Source organism: Colias philodice, chromosome 16 (genome assembly GCF_061535455.1).
Source record: "Colias philodice isolate Cphi_HAF_F1 chromosome 16, ilColPhil1 Martin Lab GWU primary, whole genome shotgun sequence".
Taxonomy (NCBI): domain Eukaryota; kingdom Metazoa; phylum Arthropoda; class Insecta; order Lepidoptera; family Pieridae; genus Colias; species Colias philodice.
Genome location: NC_143101.1, coordinates 9144516 through 9169263, shown reverse-complemented (window position 1 = coordinate 9169263; position 24748 = coordinate 9144516). Strand labels below are relative to the sequence as shown.

The following is a 24748-nucleotide window of genomic DNA, read 5'->3' as shown; positions in this document are numbered from 1 at the left end:
TAATAAACTTTCATACCTAAAAGTATGTATGTACGCAAATAAGTTACAATGATTACCTTTAAAATAGTTTTCAAATTATTGTTTAGTGTAACGATTTCTTATTTTCCACGACGATTTGCCAAAAGAATCTCTTCATATTCTGTACAAATCAATTTTAATAATCATTGTAATTTATTTAGGTACATATTAAGATATGGCTTCTTTTATGATCAACTAGCTATGCGGGAACTATGCGGGTTTTTAAAGAAAAACCCGCATAGTTCCCGAGCCCGTGAGATTTCCGGGATAAAACCTATCCTATGTGTTAATCCAAGTTACCCTCTATATGTGTGCTAAATTTAATTGTAATTGGTTTAGTAGTATTTGCGTGAAAGAGTAACAAACATACACATACAATGATACACATCCATCCTCACAATCTTTCGCATTTATAATATTAGTAGGAAGTAGGAATTCAACGCCATCTAGTTTCAATTAAATGAAGCTGTTAAGAATGTTAGTCGTTGAATAGGTATTACAAGTTTTGCATTTAAAGTCTTGCATTTAAATTGAAATTAAAAATGAAAGCCATTTTTAAATATATTTACTAATTCGTTCAGAATATGGCGAAAAACGATTTTTTTAGTCCATGTTATATATTCTAATCATTTTGTAAGTTCTTGAGTTTCAAGAGAGACTAAATATTATTTGTTTCTGAAGTTGAACTCACCTTAGCTATTTGAAGGAGTACTATGGAATGCTTAATATTGTCCAACATTGCCTGTAACAAACGATTATTTTGTATAAAATATATACGGATCGTACGGTAGATGAAAAACGTTTACACACAAAGTACCTTCAAAAACATAATTGTCATAAATAAGTCAACTATTTCAGTTCTAGATTTTATTTAACGGTGTAGTTTCACCAATTGTTTTAAAGTCACTGATATTCTATTTATTAATTCTTGATATATTGTGCGTTTCACGAGAGAGTTCCCCTGCCGTTATGTTGGCATACCTGACTGTCAAAAACGTCAAAGAGCTAAGAAGCGTTACAGAGTTGTCGAGGTTTTCCGAAATTTATAAATGTTTTAGAGATTGGCATCATGCCGCATACGCTTAGAAGTGGTGAAAGAGAAATGGCTCTGTAACGCTTCTAAGCTCTTTGACGTTTTTGACAGTCAGGTATGCCAACATAACGGCAGGGGAACTCTCTCGTGAAACGCACTATAGTTTATGCTTGCGGCCAAATTTTGACTGGCAACCTAGTCGATATATATTCTCCTAATTATAAATATACATACATAAAATTTTGGTTTCATCAAAAAAACTATGAACGCACTAATCCTGCGGCGGGATCTATTACTAATTTATATTTTAATACGCTAAACAGAACGTATTCGATCTTTTTCTACGCATTAAATTTTTAAGCTCTTGAATATTTTAAAACTAAAAATAAATAATCTCTATATAGGTATAGCACAATAAAAAAAACTATTATTCTATATGACGTTATATGTATTATATGTATTACTTACGTTCGCATGGTCCAATATAACTTGAGCTCTGCTTTTTTCGTGCGGTTCCGTTAAGTCTGACACTCGTATGTTCAATTTCTGAAAGGAAACAAATTTCAGGAGATTAATATACTGTTCAATTTTTCTTATTTCAATGAATTCACCAATTATTAAAAGTGTCGGTATACTTTAGAGTTTCCGTTATTATTTTAGACTAGTGTAACTGTTTCATTTCTTTGTCGTTTGTAGATTGTTTTATAACGAAGCTTGTCTTACTGGAAATGTTTTAATACCTAATATGAGTATTGGGAAGCTGACATAATGTGCGTTAATATGTTTAAACGTGCGTGTGTACATTTATACATGTTTATATCTATGCGGATCAAGCAATAGTGTGCATGTAATGTGTGCTCGCGGCGCCCGTGACGCGCTCTGCGTGTGTGTATTTATATGCTTGTATGTGTGTGTGTATGTGTGTGCACTCACGTTGACCAGCTCAATCATGATCTGCAAGTACGCATCAGCCTCAGAGATGCGCCGCTCGAGGTCGCCGTGGCGGTGCGCGGGCGCGGGCACGCAGCGCGACCAGCGCTCGCGGCGCCCGTGACGCGCTATCGTGTCTTCTAGAGCGCGCACCCAGCGCTCGCGCTCGGAGCCATCGCGGGCCTGATACATAATCTTATATATAAAAATGAATCGCAAAATGTGTTGGTAAGCGCATAACTCGAGAACGGCTGAACCGATTTCGATAATTCTTTTTTTATTATATTCCTTGAAGTACGAGGATGGTTCTTATGTAGAGAAAACTTAAATATGTACCACGGGCGAAGCCGGGGCGGACCGCTAGTAATAAATAATAATAAAAAAAATTGGTTGTTTGTAAAGTAGGTTACCGATCGAGATGTTTAAGTGATAACGTCTTATTGGTGGCAGCGCTCGAGATGAGACGGGAGATCGGTCCGCGCGTCTCTCTCTCGTTATACCTGCGATCGCGCTCGTGAGGTTTTGGTGTGACACAAGTTTCTGAACATGTCACCCGACTAAAACGATTTTAAAAATGTTATCAGACTTATCACGTTAAAAAAATACGTGGCACTAGGGGACTGCCGCGGTAAAGCTATTGCATGCTATGCCTTCAAGCCACACCTCCGCGCCCGTCGGAGTGGGGAGCGTGAGGTTTTTTCGTTACGGAATTTCTCGATTCGGTCCCCGCGCTCAAGGCCCGCGATAGAAGCTATGCAATAGCTTAATAAAATCGTCTTTATTTCGTTCACATAACATTAAAAGGTTACAAAACTTAATACTAAACATTAAGCATGATTCTCATTTATCGGTGCATGAGAAAGGACATGCTATGATTATAATATATGGGACGGAATGTAGACGAGCCTGACATCTACTTTTTAATACAAGCTATGGCTCTGTTAGGAATGGTTAACACTACCATCGCGGCTCAGCAATATGCATATGAATACACAAATAGTAGACAGACAGGTAGGTAGGTGTGGTAAAAGCAGAGATACAAGTCAATGTACAACATGATGATATGAAGGATATAATCAAAACGTTGAACAATTAACACGGCAACGAATTAGTAGTTTTTTCATGACAAGAATTTTACAAACATTCTTTATGACAAGACAATGAGGAAATTATTGAAATTTCTTGCTCCTAACGATGAAATTAAAAACTAAATTAGTCCGTAATCCACAATAACACAGCATGTAAAATATAAATGAATTCGCATACTTTTCAAGCGATTTCATTACACAATTCCGAAAATTCCACTCAAAAAATGAGCAGTGAAGCTGGCGCGGAATGTTAACCATTGACCATTAACCGGCAAGATTTATCGAGCGTCTCCATTCTGATGAACATGAGATAATTAGTATTCACTGCGTCCAACGTATCTGTTATTCTGTTTGTCGCGACGCGGACATCCGAGAGAAAGGAGATGGGATGATTCACGAGGAAATGGGGTCAGGGGCGACGGCGGTTGTTCCGTACACGCCCAACTTTCCATGCGGCTCGTCATGTGTAGATGATATGCCAAAACATTCTTTAAATGCCTTTGATGTAATTCTTTCTCGCTTATGAGCTGCTCCCCACAGTTTTACCCGTATTGATCCGCTTCCATTGGTTCTAACGTGATGATATATAGCCTTAGCTTTCCTGGATAAATAGGCTATCTAACACTACAAAATTTTTCAAATCTTTCAGTGATTAGCGCGTGCAACCAAACATACGCCTCAGATTTATAATATTAGCACAAATGTTAATAGAAATAAGAGTTTGGGCAAAATCAAGATGCAAATTCACAAAGCCACTAACTGGATTGGTATAAAATGTTTATATAATAATATACAGGGTGTACCAAAAAGTAGTGATGAACGGAAGCTGAGAGATAGAGGACCTAGAGGGCTATCCGAATCACCCCCATGTATGTTATGCGATATTTCGTATTTTCGGAGTTATGACGTTTTTTTCAATTTTTCACCTATCGCCGAGTACGATGATATTTTCACTCATGCTGACGTCAATGATTGCGGAAGATGCTTGATTTTTTTTGTATGCTAAGCTGAAAGATAGGCCAATTCAGTATGGTAACATTTACTATCGTTAGATCTTTGAATGGAATAAAAAAAAGAATTAAATGGCAAGAAAGGTAAAATTTCCCGGTATGTTCACCACTTCAAGGGCCCGTAAAAAAATAAAATCAAATAAAAAAAGTTTTCCGTTTGACTTTTAAAAACTTGCTCTATCTATCAGATAGCTACCCTGAAAATTTCATTTAATTATTCAGAAGGCTTCAATCGAAAAATTTAAATCTAAATGTGGTAAGTGCAAAAATTGAATTAACATGATGATCATTAAAACCAATAAATAGGTGTTTAATTACCAGAAATTTTTAAAATAACCCCGCTGTTGCTCAATGCAAGTGCGACATCACCGTAAAAAGTTGTCTTTTAAATGTCTGAATACCCTTTTATCATTTTTAATGGTTTCTTCTGCTACTATGAATTTCCGGGTTATTTCGTCCAAATTGTGGCAGTCTCTCGTCTTTGTAGTATCCCCACGGAAAAAATTCAATAGGGTTTAGGTCGAGGGACCCTGGAGGCCAGGCTTTAAGGCAGCCGTCACCGGCGCATGCGCAGGCTGCAACGACCAATCCATCTTTCAGGGTATCTTTGCCCTTTAGCCTGGCCTGCACGGTCCCCGGACATAAACCCTATTGATTTTTTTTCGTGGGGATACTACAAAGACGAGAGACTGCCACAATTTGGACGAAATAACCCGGAAATTCATAGTAGCAGAAGAAACCATTAAAAATGATAAAAGGGTATTCAGACATTTAAAAGACAACTTTTTACGGTGATGTCGCACTTGCATTGAGCAACAGCGGGGTTATTTTAAAAATTTCTGGTAATTAAACACCTATTTATTGGTTTTAATGATCATCATGTTAATTCAATTTTTGCACTTACCACATTTAGATTTAAATTTTTCGATTGAAGCCTTCTGAATAATTAAATGAAATTTTCAGGGTAGCTATCTGATAGATAGAGCAAGTTTTTAAAAGTCAAACGGAAAACTTTTTTTATGTGATTTTATTTTTTTACGGGCCCTTGAAGTGGTGAACATACCGGGAAATTTTACCTTTCTTGCCATTTAATTCTTTTTTTTATTCCATTCAAAGATCTAACGATAGTAAATGTTACCATACTGAATTGGCCTATCTTTCAGCTTAGCACACAAAAAAAATCAAGCATCTTCCGCAATCATTGACGTCAGCATGAGTGAAAATATCATCGTACTCGGCGATAGGTGAAAAATTGAAAAAAACGTCATAACTCCGAAAATACGAAAAATCGCATAACATACATGGGGGTGATTTGGATAGCCCTTTAGGTCCTCTACCTCTCAGCTTCCGTTCATCACTACTTTTTGGTACACCCTGTATAATAAGTACACGAATAGTTTGTAACTGTGACTGATTATATCTGGATATATCACAGATCGCTCGGTATTGAATCGATTAATTACATATGTGACGATGTAACTGGAGATGTCTTGCATGATACTTCTTGCAGTTATGAAAAAAATATATAAAAAATGATAAAGTGGCAAATAATAGAGACAAAAAAAATACCGAATATTTCAGATAGGATAATAAGATAACCTGTTTTGTTGATACCAGTTATCCACTCAATTCGAAATGCTATAACAAACTTTAATTATCATGACCTATGAATCCTCATGAGATACCAAATTCAAATTAACTATACTAATTGAGATGTTAATTGCTCTTGCTATCGAATATAAATAAATAGGTGAGCAAATGAACTACGCACGGATTACTATTAGCTAAGACACAGAGCTAAGAATGGCTTTAAGTAATAGTCCTTTTGAGAATTCCCCCCTTCTATCTGGAAGGGCTGCTCCAACAAATTTGACATTTATCCTCATCACGTGTCCTCATGTATAGGGCAGATGCATTTCACATCTGTTTCAGCTATCGATCTTTCTTTATTGACAAGTAATTGACCAGTCTTCCTTATGTCGATACCCTTAGATACATATGGATGGATAAAATTATTTACAATAGTTTAGTTTTCTACAAAGAACGTTCCAACTAGATAGATATAGACTTGCATTCGTCAAAAGAAACGATTATTTTAACGTACATATTTTTTGAAGCTATTCAAGAAGACTTCAATAAAAGGGCGCGTGGAAATAATACTACATACTTTAATACATTATAGTAATTATGACATTTACCTGAAAATGGAACGTCTTGTGGTCGACTGTGATGGTGAAGGTGGAGTCGTCCTCATCGTCGATGCCGATGACGGCGGCGCGGAGACGCACGCAGCCGCGCCGCACGCCGCGCGTCATCTTCTCTTTTGACTGGAAATTTATTAAATATTCTGTTAAAATATGGAATTATTGAATGGTAAAGCAAAGAAGAGAGTTTAAGACAGCTTGGGTTAATTAATTCTACTATGAATGTATTTTAAGTGATACCTTTTATGCACTATGTATGGAAACAAAGTTTTTCGTTAGTTTATTGAATTAATTTCCAATATTACCAGAACGAACAATAGCAATACTTCTAGATTAAGACAAAATAAATTCCTTATTTTTAATATGCGAATCCCAGATGAAACACTTAGATTAAAAAATCATTCTTAAAAAATGCTCAGATTTCACACTTACAAAAGTAATCGAAAAACTGTGAGCAAAAAAATGTCCTCGACTTTCCTGACCCAAAAAATCTCATTAATGTACAATCAAAATTTAATTATGAATGCCTTCCTTATTCCATTCCACTCCTGCCGTTCGAAAAATACATATTTACCTTATTATTGCGTTCATTTTATAATTATCGTAATTAATGAGATATAGCGTGAAGAAATAGGTCTTACGTAAGGGGTCAACGCTTTCAATAAACACTCTTACATACATATTATAAAACCCAAACCTAACCTAAAATAAAATTTGGCAACATGTAACAATTAAATAAATACTTTAATGATAATATAATACCAGTGTTTTTACTTCCTTGTTGAATAATATAGAAAATATAAATTTATAAAGAATAGAATAGTTAAATTCGATCGCTCTGGCGGGTCACGACTCACGAGTGGCCGAGTTGGTCAGGCATCCGCCCCGGAATGGCGCGAAAGGATGCGGGTTCGAGTCCCGCCTCGTGATCGAATTTTTTCTATACTTTATAAATTCATATTTATAAAGCATTTGAATGCCAACCAAAAATATCAATTTTAATATAGAAAAACTAGACTTACTAGCGATTAATTCATAAATATATATATATCAATGATTTTATAAATAAACGATAAATAATACTTATAAAAAGATAAACGCGATTTTCATTTTAAAATTAGAGTTTCAGCATTTATTTTCAGTTACACACCAATATACTTGAATTTGCGATGAACTGTTTATAATTTATAATGTGGATTAATATTTAAATAAGTAAGGACGTTGTACACAATTGAAATTGTAAATTTATATTTATAAAAAGCATTTGAATGCCTTAGAACCAAAAATAAAGAAATAATTTGGAAAATCCAAAAGTGCACGCCTCATAATTTTTTTTTAATAAATATTTATTAATTATTATTTTTGTTTATTTAATAACAATTAAACCACATCGAATCAGACCCTGAAAAATGAAAGGGTTCTATTCCTGAGCATACTCAAGCGTAAGAGAAAAAAAAAGACTCGATTAGTAAAGTATTTCGGTCGCTATCGTGTTAACAAGAAAAAGGATCCGCACATACAGACACACGGACGTCCAAGACAGAACTTTTTTAAACTGTTTTTTAACTAGTTTAAATAACAAAAATGACATCAAAAATATCATGAACGTTAAAAATAGTGTTTTTTCTTAATATGTGTGTGTATGTATTATCTTACAAGTGCAATGTATGATACATAAAGACATTTTAAGTTTGAAAAATCAGATGTTTTGCGCGAAGTGACAGTAGTACCCACCTCAACGCTTCGCTTATGAGGCGTGCAATATCAAATTCAGCAATTTAAATTTTCAAATTAACTATTTAAAATCAGTTATATTAGAGATAGATATTTGTATCTATTAATGTGAATTTGGACAATTTTATTGTTTCGTAAAAATACAACAGAACACTTTTTGTTTTGCTTTGCTTGCTAAATAATCCCTTCGATATCCTTGTCGATCAAAATATTATAATAATAAATAAAAAGTATAGAGAGTTTATCTTTATGTCTATCTGTATTCTGTATGTAGCATTATGTCTTAAACACTAAAATAATTTGTACAGGGTGTAATCGTTAAGTGTGCACAGGCGATTATTCCGTAACTATAACAGATATCAAAAAACTTTAAACTGATATTGAAAGTACTATACCTAAGAAGTAAAATGAAAATAAATAACTTTTTAAAAATAAAACGAGAAATATCCAAAAATGTTACATGAAACGCTTCTATATGACCTATAAATTATATAGAGTTTTATTCATAGTTTATATTCTTTGAAGACAGTGTGTACGCGGGTTAACATCAGGCATAAATATTAACAAATTTTAAGCATTGTGTGCTAGTGTGGTAGTGTGATAGTTACATAATGGAAGCGATAAGTAGAGCCTACCATGTTCTGTTCTTTGAAAAAGCAGGTAATAAAATATTGGTGTGATTGCTTGTGTTGCGAAAATGTCGAAGTTCAGTGTGTTGCGGATCGAAGTGAACTTTCGGTATTGTATTTAGTTATTTAGCTCTTTCCCATATATTTAGAAGCCTTTTTGATTTTGTGTTAGATAGTGTGTGCCTTGCCTACTATTGAAAACAAACTAAAACAAATATTTTCAGAATAAATTGAGTGCCTGTCTTAAAACAGATATCTAATTATAATGAAATCAGAAACTACCTATTAAGTTATCATTGTATTTTAGAAGATATTATTAATGTTATACTCCTTTTATTATAACACCAATTCAAAATGAGCTCAAAATGCCACGCCACATGTTCTAGACATGGCTGATAGTCTTTGAAAAGTTTCAGAGATACGACAAATAAAATACTCTTAGTATAGATTAAATCATTTCAAATGTATTGAGTAAGGGAATTCTATCACACAGCGCTGGTTTCGGAGACTATTTGACATTTTCAAAGGTCTCACGCGTGACAAAGTATTTCTAAACTCTACATTTGGACCTTTTAAACTAAATTAGCTTATTTAAGCGAAACATTTTTCCAAGTTCTAAAGATTTCCCAGCTTGAAAACATTTCATGTTCCATGTGCTAAATATAAATAATAACTTTTAAATATCGTGGTGGTATTTTTGTTATGATAAAATTGGTAAACACGAAATTACCACGAATAATTCCATCATTGATTTTCATCTTTGTGATTAAATTATAGGCCCTAGAATATTCAGGTCACTTTGTCGGAGTGAAAAATTTATAGAAAATTGGCAATTTACGCAATATTTTCGGCACAAATTTATCGCTTATTTATTAAGCCAGCCTGGATTTAAGCAACAAGTCGTTAAATTTCAAACTAAATTTTCATTTACAATGTGTCAAATTTAATAACAATGAAGTTCTTTGTTTGGAGTTAAACATTTTCCAGCAAAATTTTAATAAGAAATGTTGCTGAAATTAGTGGAATCTAAAGGCAGTCTATATTCTATGTAAAGAACGCAGAGATCATCTCTGCGTGCTTTTCTATATTAAGAAATATATCAAATTTTTGATCAGACCTAAAAGGAAATACTTCTTCTGTAGCAACAAGAATTTTATTTTATTTACAATTTTTTTATAAATTGAATGTGTAATTTAACACTAACATAAAACAGTTTGGACTTTTGTATTCATTGATGCCAAAACAGACGATATTTAGAAGTAATTTGATTCAAAGATAACTGAAACCAGAAAATATACTTAATCAAAGTGAAGCCAGAAGACAATGCTAGTTCAGATGGTTAGACCATATCCAGATATATGTTCTTCTATTAGACACAAACCTAATACCATAGACGCATAGATGAGTTGCAATTTATTTACTTAAAATAATACGTATATGGCGAAATGTCGTATTAAAATTAAAATGTACGCTGTCTGGAGGCCGTCAATACTTGCACTCTTGCTTGCACTATACCGTCATTGAATATGCTAATGGCGAAGACGAGTGACCTTTGTTATGTGGAATACTAGTTGAGACCCGTGAGTTTGCTTGACTAGTGGAAAATAAGTTTTTTGGATACAGGATTAACTATCGGTTAAATAAAAATTAGATTACGTACAGAAACACGCTTAGAAAAAGAAAAAAAAAACTTCGAGATAGTATCAAAACAAAGTGAATTACCTACTTTTCCGCGACGTCTCTCGCATTATATGTAGTTGAAACCAAATATTATTTACCTACTAGATATTATTATAATGATGAAGTACCTGGTTGTACATGGCTGCTTCTATTTACGTAGATATGTTCTCTTTGATCAGATTTTTCCTAGTTCAAATAGGTGCCAAATATTTAAGTGCTCATGTAAAATTTCGCGTTAATACACAAAGAACAATTTATATAGGTAAATTTAGGTGAATATTAATATCGCAATTCGTAAAATCATTACAAAATCTGACAATTAAATTTTGCCTATCATTCCAACTAATGAAGGTCAAAAGCCTCTAAAAGTTTGATCATTAAAGATGATTTAAATGACCCTCTCTAAAGCTACACCTTTTACCTCGTTCTAAGCCTTAGCTGAGTTCGGAATCAAAATTCAATGCCATTTTCTGAGCCAGCGCTAACGAGCACTTCCGAGTCCTTTCAAATAGTATCTCGTATTTCAACGAGGTACTCGTTTGAGAGGCATCTATGTACCTTCAAAGGTAATCCTGGCTCTATGTGCTACTAGAAAATGTAGCAGATTTATAATTCAATTTGTTTTAGGATAAAAGATGTGTTGTTAATAATATTGTCAAGCAAACCTCTTCCTAAGTTTGAACCAATCCGATAAATTTTTAAGATTGACGAAGCTTTGAAGATACATTTTCTGTGCTTAATTAGCTCAAAAATTTAACCTGCAACCCCCTATTTTTATTTCTAACGTTATTTGTCAGATCATACAGATACTAGATACTTAAAAATACTTAGCCGTCTCATAAAATACTTTCCTACGACGATCAATGTTGCAAATCAGTCAGCCACTATATGGAGTATCGATCTGAATAGGGTGCCTATGTAGGTACACTTATATGGAAGCTACTCATGTCAAATGACACACAATGAATTCCCAATACACTGCAATACACTGCTAGCTAAATTGAACACGTGTAAAAACGTGCGATGAATAAATTCTCTCATGTTTGGAGATCTTAAATCGTACACTATACCAAACACAAGATAAAAAATCAGGGTAGATAAAGAATTTGTTGCCTTTTTTAAGCTTTTTAATCCAGACCAATTTCAGACCTATCAATAAATTTGACAATTATGTCATTATACCTTATGGCCGAACTAACTAATCAAATCTTCATCTTGTTAGATAGTACGTCTTACTTTCAAACATGTAACCATTGTCAACAATACCCATTATACCGGACATGATCAGTCACGTTTGGAACTGGTCCGTATAGTATATTGACGATAAGTTATGTGCGATCACGCGTACCGGAACGTAGGCTGACCGTCGGTATCGATTCTGTTGATAAACAATCTCTCGTTAAGGGTGCGGATCGTTGGTTAACGAGGAACAATGGTGCATGATCGAGTTTGTAACAGAGACCTTCTTGATGTGGGAACTTTTGTAGATATGTATTTGTTTCCAAATCCTGGTTAAATAATAATAATAAATGGTAAAATATGGGTCATATAAATCGAAAAAATGTTAAACTTATTTGAGTCTGATAACCATTGCACAATACAATCGCCAGGCCTAAACATAATGTAAATGTCGGTTATTAAAAATTACAAAATATACATATATCACCTTCGCAGGCGTTAAACCTAATACTGGAGATAGTTTCATCAGTTAAAACTGAAAAAAATAGTTAAAAAACGATTCATTTTCCCAGATCCACGCGTCAAAGACTGGCTGCTTATGACCTCACCATGGCCGGTGTTCTTCATTATCAGTACGTACTTGCTGATAGTGAAGCTGATCCTGCCTATTTACATGAAGAATAGGAAGGCATTCGAACTTCGGACGGTCATAAAGTGGTATAACGTGCTACAGATCGTTGCTAATGCTATTGTCACTTGGGGGGTAAGTCTTAAACCTATACTATATTATTAGGAACATTTTTTTCTTTAATCGTCACCGATACATGTGATTTTATATCAAGGCAATCGAAAAAAGTCGATGACTCCTACTTTTTTTTGGAAAAAACCAAAACTGAATGAATAATTAGGAATGTACGAAAAAAGTCGTTAACATTTTTATACTTAAGTATTTGTTATTCATCATTGTCACCGCACATTTTTCGTCATTTGGTCGTGAATTGTATTAATAAATTAATTTTCATTTGTTTTGCTGTATTACTTGCAGATTCTTTATATTTTAATGCCACAAACCTACCCCTTGTAAAAAAAAGACTTATATCTATATTATTACAGCTTTGGAGACTTGTTGGTTCACACTTAATATTCTACGAAGCCAAACAACTCATGATAAGTCTCCTATACCTACCAACGTAAAATTCATTTCCTCGAAATTCTCGATGCTTAAATTTTCAGCACTATTTTTACTTTCTTGTTGGTTCCCACGTCATAATATTCTACGTAGCCAATTAACTAGTCATAAGTCCCTTACGCGAAAATTTATTTTGTAGAAAATTCTCAAATATTTTCAGAATTATTTTCCACTTTAAATTAACAAACTGTACCTCACGTACATTCACATTTTGAGCACGCGTCGTACGAATTTAAAATTCAACTAGTGGTCCGCCCCGGCTTCGCCCGTGGTACCTACATGTTTAAACTATCCTATCTCTCAAGTTGGATCAAACTGCACATGGTGTGCGAATTTTATTATAATCGGTTAAGTGGTTTAGGAGTCCATTGAGGACAAACATTGTGACACGAGATTTATATATATTAATAAGATTAATTATCTCTTATCCTTGATCTATTTAGTTCACTATACCTTCCAAAATCATCATCAGATAAAAACTCAAGGCTTTCTCAATGGGACATTAAACTTTCGTCTCTCTAGAGGAAATGGGCTGTAAAACATTTAGTTACGTCACAGCCCACTTGTTTGCAGTTCACACGATCGCTGATAACTGGGCCTGCGTTAATTTGCGTTAATTGATACTTTAGAAAAGTTTTACGCACTTTATGTTAGATGATTATCGTAAGCTGTTACGGTGCATTTACATCAACCGAGCTAATGCTCATTCTAACCTCACCATGTCAAATTGTTTTAGTCTCTATGCGTGTTCTACCGGATTTATAGCGGGGATTGTTCTGTGGAACTTTTTGAACTCATTCCAGCTGCTGAATTTCACAATCGCACCTCTCGCCACAAATTAAAGTTTCACCCCCACCATCTGGATGCATGGCGGTCCACCACAGTGCGCTTTTCTCGACACTTTCTACCAAGAACGACAACCTTGTGGAACGACTTACCATCCTCAGTGTTCCCAAACGGATTCGACACGGAGACCTTCAAAAAAAGGGCATATTTACACCTCAAAGGCCGGCAACACATTCGCGGTGGCCCTAACATCGCGAATTCTTATGGGCGGCGGGCATCACTTTCCATCAGGTGACCCGCCAGCTCGTGTGCCTGCTTAAGCGATAAAAAAAAAAAAAAAAAAAAAATAGTCTAAACAGGCGTAAAGCATTATTTCCTTGTTCTTAGTGCGTTTGAAAAGATTCTGCAATGTTCTAATACTGAACAACACTGAATACGAGTTTTCGTTTACACTAAAAGATCACGAAAGAATGCTCTTGCTCTAGCTCTATGTTCGTTTGATGTAAAAGCACCGTTAGATGAGAGATACGAATACGGATATGGGCATGCAAAATGTAATGACGAACTCGGATATGGAGATACTAAAATGTAATAACTAATAAACACGTTTAATATAATTATTGTAATTGTAGTTTTTGTTTACATAACATTTTCTTTAATTTTGTCAACATGTTTCTCTTTGCTCTCGAAAATGACAACAGATTTTACTGTTATTTTCAGCTATTTGATTAGACTGGCATAGTTTTTTTTTATTATACTCAGACAAATATTAGGGCAGACAGTACGTAAAAATCGTATCTGAGTTGAGAGTTATTATTCGGGATTAGGGAATCCAATCCCGCAAACGCGGGATCCCGCTAATGCGGGATCCCGCACCTTTTTTGCGGGATCAAAAATGCGGGATCCCGCACGTTCGCGGGATTGAAAAAAAGTAAGAAAAATAGGCTCAGACGATGATCTGAACTATTATCGGACGGAACGGAACGTAATCAATGTCAGTTCCAGTAGGTACTCTATGACTGGGGATTCCCCTACGGCGCACGGGGATTTAACTTTGCGCGTACTGAATGGGTGGCAGAGTCTAGAGCTGCTGTGCGTGTACCCACTCGAGATAATTCAACTGATTTCATATTGACACTTTTTGAATGTGGAGGGAATAGGGGGAAGTATTTGGAAGCTGTTTATACTTATGTAAAGTCAATTCCGCCTACAAGTGTGGAAGCCGAGCGTGCTTTTTCCGCCGCTGGTTATTTATGCAACAACATAAGATCAAAATATCTAAATGATGAAACGTTAGATACTTTATCATTTCTTCGAAAGTATTTTCAAAAAAAAATAAGCTGATTTAAAATGCCTCTAAAACCAATGAATATGTTCTATTTCAAATAAAAATCTAAATATGAATCGTGAAATATTGTGAATATTGTATTGTCTTAAATAGAGATGCAACGAATAGTTGTTTGGCCGGATACCGGATGTTCGGCCTGACCACCAGCCGAATGTTCGGTATCCGGCCGCCGAATATTCGGCCGGCGGCATTTTGAGTTTCGTAGGTGCGTGTCGCGCACCGGCACGCCGCGGCCGCCCGCGCCGTGCAGGTTTTGACTTGTTTCGTAGTGAACGTTCGCGCGGTCACAGTTCTTGGTAGAGACACTTTTATCGTGTCAGTCAGCACGAAACAATTTCGTTAAAAATAATAAAAAGCTTCAATTACAACTGTGTCTTTATTTAGATTCTATTTATAAAATCTACCAAGTTTACTATCCGGTATCAGGCCTGATAATACATTACCATCCGGTATCCGGCCGGATAGTTAAAAAGGGCCGGATAAGCCGGATACCGGATAGCAACCGAATATTCAGTGCATCTCTAGTCTTAAACATCATCATTATATTTAATTTATAATATAAGTGATAACTTTGCTTCATGTTGATAAGAATAATCATAAAAAAATATTTGTGTGTATTTTCTTTCTTTAAATTAGTTACATGAAACAAAAATAATAATAATTAAAATCAATCCCGCAAATCCCGCGGGATCCGCGGGATTGATGATCTTAATCCCGCAGGCTTGCGGGATCGCGATTTTGATGCGGGATTGGATTCTCTATTCGGGATGCTCCAATGGGCACAATTTCAGTTGAACTTCTGTGTCATATGCCTGTTATACATTTCCCAAATAAGATCTGGTTTTTATGACGCATAAGAACCATTTTAGTGCTTTCCGATTGATTTAATTTCATGTCCTTTTAACCGATTTAAGGAAAGAGGACGTTCTATTTTCCAGTTTTTTTTCCTCGTGTTCTTTTTTGTTTTTTCATTATCATTCATTATTACACTGAGATTAAGTGGTATCACTATTGAGTGTATTTGTTTAAGTCTTACCTACAAATTATTTTAAGGAAGATAATTCATAATACTGACGATGAGGCAAAAATATTTTTAAGTCATAAAACATCAACGTAGAAAACAAGGAAATTTCATTTCTATATCGTAAGGGTCCCTTGATAATATTTGTCCTATAATATCTTGAAGGATATCTCGAAGGGATTCTATTAGATTTTCCCTATTGTCTTTTTGAATATTTATTGAGTTATGGACACGACATGTCATGCTGCTTGACATGCCAATCATTACGCATTTGCTACGAGGAATTGATATTGTGACCAATATCTGGTGACCAATATATCGATGAAATGGCATAAATGACCTATATTTTCAAGGAAAAACAAAAACCAAATCGTTTCATAAGAAGGATATATATATTACTAGCTTTCCGCCCGCAGCTTCGCCCGCGTTTTCAGAGAAAAACCTGTTCCCGTAGGATTTCCGGGATAAAACCTATCCTATGTCCTTTCTCGGGTATCAAAATATATCTATACCAAATTTCATGCAAATTGGTTCAGTAGTTCAGGCGTGATTGAGTAACAGACAGACAGACAGAGTTACTTTCGCATTTATAATATTAGTATGGAAGTATGGATTGGAATTGTAAGCTATTCATATAATATAGTCAACCTCTGTCTGCTTGCGATACACTTAAATCGACTAAACAGATTTTCATCAGATTTTCACAGATAAACAGTGATGCACAAGGGAGTTCGAGTTGTTTGTTACCTACTAAGATTCTTGATCATTCAAACCAACAAGGAATTTTGTTTAACTTGATTTTCCATTTTCCCAGATAATGACATCAGGCTGGACCACTACCAATCACTTCGGGTGCATGTTACCCGACTACTCCATGAATCCGGAGGCCGTGCGGATGCTCCGCTATCTGTGGTGGACGATCATCTTGAAGATAATAGAGCTGTTCGACACTGTGTTCTTTATACTGAGGAAGAGGGAACGTCAGGCGTCCTTCTTGCATGTGTACCATCATGTCAGCACGCTCATCATCATATGGTCCGGTGTGAAGTATGTGGGAGGTAAGGATTTTACTTTTATTTTCATTAATAACTGAATTTTTAAGGTTCTACGTGGTTTCTTATTATGTCCTAAAAATTGCGCAGACAACATTATTGCCATCTAATTGAGAAATCTAAGAATCCCTTCGTTAAGGGGGTCTTTATGAGAATTACATTGTACAATTACATATTGTACTTTTCCTTCTTCATTTTATACTTGAGTCAGTGTCTTTGTCTTTCTCCTCAAGCTAATAGACACAGTAATAAATGAATGAAGCGTCTAGTCATAGTAAGAAACATGTTAATGTTTAATGTTTATTGAACGCCGGGAGTACTGACCGCTATTACTCCATAAGTCAGTCAATATTATGATGCATTGTGTAATTTTCTGTCACATCTCGAAGTAAAGTTGAATTCTTAGAGTCAGGTGCCAATTCTTGAAAATAATGGTACACATTTTAACTAGTATTTCCCCATATATGTATTTCATATGTCTTGAAATGAAAATGACTTGCAGCAACAATTCTTTCATAATGATACGCAAAATTTGTACACCGTGTAACTATAAGTAATTAATTTAGGTAATTATATGGGTAATTAATTGTATTTCAGGAACATTTTGACCGAACCTATCCCATTCCCATACCACTGCGTCAAACCGTTGACGGGAAAATTTTAATCCAAATATAAATCCCGACAAAAAAATATTTCTTTACGTACAGGTCACGGCGCAATCCATTAATAATGTCGGAACGAAAAGGTCACCTGTATAAAAAAATCATTCAAAGATAATGTTAAAAATTAATTGAAATAATGGCACCTTTGAGTACATTCAAAACAGCATGAGAGTTGTTACAGTGTATAATTTTAGCAAAATTAAAAGACAAACTGTATTTTATATAAGTTAAATTTTGTTCGTGTTTTTATATTCAACTTTGGCTTAATGGAGTACTTTTAATTAAACGCTAAATAGAGCTGTTTTTACAAATTAATTACAGCGTTTGAACTTTGGCATCTTGGCTCGGATATAAAAGAAATTTGACGTTTTCAGATTTTAAAATGTAACAACTTTTTCTTTCATAGCACTTGATTTAATCGTAAAGGAGCTACCAACGTTGACAAGAGAGAATTTTAGTATAGTTGGTTCTTTGATATACTGTTTCTCTTCCTATTTCGGTTAGAGTCCGGGCTGTCTGGCTGACCGCAGTGGTTGCGTTTATTAGTGCGCATCTTATCTGCACAGGAAAATATCCGTAATTTAAAGTCATTTATTAACGCGTAATTTTGCCTTTAGATAGATCCATCAGACATAAATTTTTTATTGCAAGACGTTTTTTTAGTTGTTAAATAGGTGCCAGACGCAACTTTTTATTTCAAAATCATTAAAATGTCATCGAAATAAGTGAAAAAAATATTTAAATAAATCTAATGTATCCAAGAAGATTAACATATAGGATAAATATTAAATTAGTAACACAACATAAGTCATCCGTTTCTACTAAATCAATACAACATCGAACCCCTACATTATTTTTATCTCCTCGTAATATATACAACAATAAACAGCATAAGGTACAGTTCCTATACGCCACATCGACACCACCGTACCCTAAATTCAGAAAAACCAACATTTCCTCGTCCCATTGAATTCGGAAAGTCCATTTCTTCCAGTACTTTTACACGAATGACGTAGGTGTACAATACGCGTTAGCAAATAAAGCCGTGACGTCAGAAACAAACGCCTATTCAACGGCGTTTCATATGGAGCACGATGAATAAATAACTGCAGTCCATACGACCACGGACCATTTCATTTAGAAGAAGAATTTTTTTAAATAGAAAGTACCATCAGTTTGGAAGGTCTAGAACAAGTTCCTTAAGTCGAGACTCGAGACTGCTAGAAATCCTGTAGATGTCTTGTAAATCCTATACATTTTGGTAGATTTTTTGCTAAATTTTTTCGATTATTAGGTTTAGATTGCATTGATTGAACAATTTGGGGAACGTTTGTTTATTTAGGTAGGTGCAACATATAAGACTTCAGAATTGTATGCCTCTAAATCCAACCTTCTGGAATGTTTTAAAATAAAATCGTTGAAAAGTTTCAACAAGTTTAGAAATAGAGTCATTATGTATTCTTTGGTAATAAAACTGGACGATGTATTTTTATTTGCCATTTTTCTGAAAGGAAAAAGTTAAAAAAGTATCTAACAAAAAAGAAACTATTAATATGGAGCCGTGGAAAGAAATACTTTAGTAGTAAGTTTGATTTTTTATCATTTCTCGAATAGAAGCATAAAAATTAAATCGGGTATAGCTATCATTTCTCACAAAACTTTTGTTCTTTAAAATGTAAATATAAATATAAGATTAGTAGATTAGTATTAGTAAATCCATACTAATATTATAAATGCGAAAGTAACTCTGTCTGTCTGTCTGTTACTGAATCACGCCTAAACTACTGAACCAATTTGCATGAAATTTGGTATGGAGATATTTTGATACCCGAGAAAGGACATAGGCTACCTTTTATTGCGAAATATGTACCACGGGCGAAGCCGGGGCGGACCTCTAGTGTAAATATAAGATTTCATTTGTCTCCAACAAACTATATACCTATTTCGTAAAACCTAAACTCCATAGTTTAATCGTACAAAAATTGACTAAATTGCATATTTTATAATCACCAATAATACTGCATACGGAACTTTACTGTACTCACTACAGCTACGTAATAACTCTTGTACAATGCAACTATTAGTCTAACAATAGTTCTTCGATAAAGGCTAGACAGGTGGTCTCGGCTAGATTAAAATGATAGATTATCCCCTTTGTTCGCAATAAAAGAAAGACTTACTGAATTATTCGATAGACACAAAAAACTGTGGAGTATCTTTTGTCATATTTATTTTTTATTAAGTATTTTTTTTTAATGAACGGGATGATAAACTGCATTTTAGATGATTTGTTAGTATTAGGTAAAATTGTTTTAAAGACGGAATAAATTAATTATTATCTTTTCAATGATTCAAAAGGTAGCAAAGCTGGGTGTTCGTTATTTCATCACGTCAAAACAACTGAATAGAGTTAGCTGAAAATGTTAAAAATCAGTTTAATTATGAATTTAAGTATACCAGTTACTACCTAGCTATGCTATACAGATAGTAATTATTCAGAATTGCTCATAAATTAAGTTTATTCAACATTAAGCATTACAAGATATAACATCCTGTAAGTATTCACGTACATAACATTTATATGAAACATTATAAACGGAAATAAATCAGCCATTAACATAATTACGTCTAGCATACGTTAGTTTCGCTACGATTACTTGTAAACCACAACGTCGTGAATGCATTGAAAAAACTATTAAAAGGAAAGTTGTTTACTAATTTTTGTTATTACAGACGAAATGTTTAACAATAATTTGCTACTGGATTTATTAAGCTATTGCATAGCTTCTATCGCGGGCCTTGAGCGCGGGGAACGAATCCAGAAATTTCGTAACGAAAAAACCTCACGCTCCCCACTCCGACGGACACGGAGGTGTGACTTGAAGGCATGCTATGCAATAGCTTTACCGCGGCAGTCCCCGAGTGCCACACGTCTTTTTTTTATGTACATTGATATATTTGAATCCTAATTATGCATTTAAAAGCAATTCAGCCAGCAATCTACAATTTGGAAAGGAAGAAAAAACGGCTATTTTCAAAGAATTTACAAGCAAAAATCTCACACTATCCATTATCGAAGACGAGACTAGTCATAAAGCTGTTCATATTTATCACTTTATGAGCCATAAACATGATATTTCATTAGTTTAATCATTGTATCACGTACATTGTAAACGAAAGGTTAATTATAAGTATAAAACACCTTACTTTTCCTTGATCTTTATTAAAGAATCAGTTCATACTGAATTCATATGGTTATAATATTATTTCCGTGGTATTTGGGTGCGGTATAAGTTATTAAATTATGCCATCCACGTTTGGCCAGATCTTCACCAAATCGTGAAACGTTGACGATTAAACGATCTGGCCAAACTAAATTGGCCATTTCATGAAATGAGCAAATCTACGATATGACCACGACACATACATATAATATGAGTACCTAGTATACAATTATTATGAAATCTATCATTATGAAACTATTTCTTTACGGAGGAAAATACAGGTTATTTTTTATCCCGGGTTAATTTTATGTAAAAAAGTGACATTAATCAGTTTCATCAGTATGACACATCACACAACATAAGCAATTTATCACCGACACGATGCAATCGACACGTTCATCTCAAAAAAAATTATGCATCAACATTGGATCTATAGCTTCGCCTGTTCTGAACTTTTCAAACTTTCATAATAAATTCATTTTTTACTATCCCTAAGTACTTAAGCTCGATATTTCATATTATCTATGTATTATCCACGTAATATTTATTACAATAAACCTATATAACACGATAAAACAAAACTTTTCATACAATCGAGCATTTCGGTCCATTGTTTCGGTCTACTAAATTAACTGCTATACGACGGCTAGTCAATACATGTCAGATATCGGCCTGCTGGTAACTAATGGATATAGTTGGCCCAGTTCCATTTTGGTCAGCTATTGACAGCCCTATTAAGCTACAAATATGTCGCATCAAGTTCATAAAGCTTTTGCTATACTTCTATACAAATAACATAAAGCTGAAGAGTTTGAATGCGTAATTCTAAGGAACAAATTCACCAATTTGAAAAATTATTTCACCGTTGGATAAGTACGTGTTGCTTAAATGTTATAGGCTATATAAGTACCAAAAGCGAAGCCAGGGTTCACCTACTAGTATTTAAAGTTATCATGTCGCGTGCTATAGACTATACATGTACCAGAGACGAAACCGGGGCGGGCCGCTAGTGCATTATGACGACATCATGTCGCATACAAAGTCTATGCACAAATGCCGGCTAATTAACGGCATTAATAACAGGCTTGCATAACGTGTTCTATCGCTATTTGTAAATCAATCTATAAAGAAAGATGTGAAAGAGCCTCATCTACAAAGGTTTGTGTTAGAGGCTGTATAGTGTATCCTATTAATGTTGGTTGTGAAGATGTGTGATGCTCTTTCACTAAGAGGGATGGGACTTATTTTGTACTATACATTTGCATGTGTATATGTTGATAATATATTATGTATGTACTAGCTGTTGCCCGCAGCTTCCTGCCGCCTGTTCGCCTACATGGAAAAGTTAAAATTTTCATGGTACAAAGTACAAACTTTCATTCCCTATTTTATAGCCTTGGGGGTAGTATTGAACAAAATCTTTTGTGGATACCTACTTCCTAACATCTACCTGCATGCCAAATTTCAGCCCGATTCTTCTATATTAAAAAATCTGCTTCAAAATCTGCTGTATACCTTTAAAGACATACAGACGGACAGTGGGAAGCAACTTTGTTTCATAGATTCTCGCCTTATATTATATTACTAGCTGCGCTCCGCGGTTTCACCCGCGTGGCTCCGCTCCTTTTGGTCTTAGCGTGATGATATATAGCCTATAAATAGCCTTCCTTGATGAATGGGCTATCTAACAACGAAATAATTTTTCAAATCGGACCAGTAGTTCCTGAGATTAGCGTGTTCAAACAAACAAACTCTTCCAGTTTTATAATATTATATTTTGTTACAGGTGGTATAACATCATTCTCTCCGATGCTCAACAACGCAGTACATGTAGTAATGTACACATATTATTTACTCTCGCTGGAGGGAAGCCACACAGTCAAGGCTTATCTTATTAAGTATAAAAAATGGATTACCATAATGCAAATGGTGAGTATTGAACTATAATCTTTTTAGTGTTGTGTCTTATTAATTTTGGTGATACACTTAAAGCCTTACTTAAACATACAGCATATAATTATATGCTGCATACAGTCTGTTAAATTTAAGAACTCTTCTTAGCTGTTGCTCAACGTTTTTTCACTTATATACCTAATTCAGTGTTGAGAAGTGTGTAACTGTAGTGCATGCTACTGTTAAATAATGTCAAAATTTAAGAACCGTCCAACCGTGTATCTTTAATTTTACAAGACAAATTAATGTATTGGTAATTAATTAGTGGTAGCACTATAAATAAATTACTCAGCCATACATTTACGTCTTTCTTACTTTGTCAAGGCATCAAACATGTGCCACTGAACAATATTTGTTGGTTAATGTAATTTAAGTTTACATTTAGATTTAGAAAAATTTAACAAAAATTTTAACTAAGTACAAGCAGAAAAACTGAATAACATCTGTTATGGTTAGCTAGTTAGAAACAAAACGAAATAATTCAACGTTATTTTGCCTCATAACTGGAGATATAGATAATGTATCATTATTTCAATAATGATGTGCTACATAAGTACTGCAAAGCCACAAAGGCTATTTTTATCTGAACACCAAGCAGGCTTAAAATAGTTTCTGCAAATAAAATTATAAGCTGCAGAATTTTTCTAATGTCCAATGATTGCTTTGATATGTTTTCAAATATGAATTAATACAAACTTACAAGGAAATCACTAAAATTTCTAATAATTTTGGCACTTAGAAACCAGTTCTGTGATTCTATATTTGATGCAGAAATTAATCTCAAGTTTATATGAGATATGAAGATTAAGATTGAATTATAATATTTATGTATTTATTACAGGTACAATTCACAATAATGCTGATCTACAGCGCCCAAGTATTTCTACCAAGTTGTCCTGCGTCCCTTGGAGTCCCTCTTATGTATTTCCCTAATGTATTCTTTGTATATTACATGTTCTTGAAGTTCTTTAAAGAGAACTACAACAAGAAACAAAAGCATAATGATAATAAGATAGTGAATTAATAAATATTGAAGAAATTGTTATTTTTAATTGGATGTATTTATAAAACAACTTGGGAGTTTTATTTATTCAATATTTTAAAAAACGAGAATAATTTTTAGCATAGAAGAATAAAATTAATAAGATATAAAAACTTAAAATAAGTTTGAACAAGTTTTTAACAACTTGTAGATGTAACCTTTTGATTATCACACACCTATGTAAACAAAACCAAATAAAGAAATAAGCGTTTTCCAGTCCAAAGACAGAGGTGTGTAAATCGGAATATATTTGCTATTGGAATCAAATCGGTTTATAGCTCGTAATACGAATCGTCTAAAGATAATACTATAAACGTCACTAACCGTATAATATGAAAGCAACCCAGCATTCTCGTCCAGCACAAACCACCGGTACTGCCACCCCTTCATCACATTTGTCCATTTGCTCAATGATCCCTCCATCATGTTTAACACAAAAATAAACTTATAAAATCATGAAAAATAAAGACGAAGAATTTTACACTGCGACAACTGTCCCACCACCACCACAATAATCCATATGTTTGACGTTTACTGTCAGTGTTCCAATGTGTAAAAATAACAATAAAAATAAACATGGCACAATCTGTCATTGTTATGGGCACAGATAATTAAAATGATTCGATACGATTGTTTGTAATATTTATGATACAAAATGCGTTTAAATTACCATCTAGAAAGAGGGTTATAAAATATAAATTAATCAATAATTATAACTATTTGTTTATACAACAAACTTTATTCTGTGATTCACAGAACATAATGATAACCTGTGTTGTGAGCACAGCTGTTGTGAGGGAAGTGATACAGATAATATAATACTATGAAGTGATGTGATGTGAATGTGGATGTGAAGTGGCGGTAGCTTTGAAATCCTTACTAGATTAAATGAAATTATTATTTGTGCAAGTTGTTTTTTCACTTTTAGCATAAAAAGTATTCTCGTGCAATAACAGTTTTACCTTA

The 24748-nt window shown here is 34.2% G+C and overlaps 2 protein-coding genes and 1 non-coding gene across 5 annotated transcripts in view; 2 read left to right on the top strand and 1 right to left on the bottom strand.

Annotated features, from left to right (window-relative positions):
• LOC149481887 (oxysterol-binding protein-related protein 9) overlaps positions 1-24318 on the bottom strand; it is a 68699-nt gene extending 44381 nt beyond the window's left edge. For all 3 annotated transcript variants that reach the window (XM_089705063.1, XM_089705061.1, XM_089705062.1), the window contains exons 1-5: positions 24107-24318; positions 6278-6406; positions 1985-2164; positions 1520-1597; positions 710-760 (exon numbers count right to left, since the gene is read on the bottom strand). In XM_089705063.1, coding sequence (XP_089561189.1) covers positions 710-760; positions 1520-1597; positions 1985-2164; positions 6278-6406; positions 24107-24208 — 540 coding nt within the window. In that variant the 5' untranslated portion in view covers positions 24209-24318. The remainder of the gene's footprint in view (positions 1-709; positions 761-1519; positions 1598-1984; positions 2165-6277; positions 6407-24106) is intronic.
• Positions 7137-7213, top strand: TRNAP-CGG (transfer RNA proline (anticodon CGG)). Its single transcript is given in 2 exon segments — positions 7137-7173; positions 7178-7213. It is a non-coding gene; the product is annotated as a tRNA-Pro (tRNA).
• Positions 8629-23790, top strand: LOC149481888 (very long chain fatty acid elongase 7-like). Its single transcript, XM_089705082.1, has 5 exons — positions 8629-8677; positions 12078-12268; positions 16664-16907; positions 22574-22716; positions 23582-23790. The coding sequence occupies exons 1-5, from the start codon at positions 8629-8631 to the stop codon at positions 23762-23764; spliced, it is 810 nt and encodes a 269-aa protein (XP_089561208.1). The 3' UTR covers positions 23765-23790.
• Positions 24319-24748: the final 430 nt, after the last annotated feature.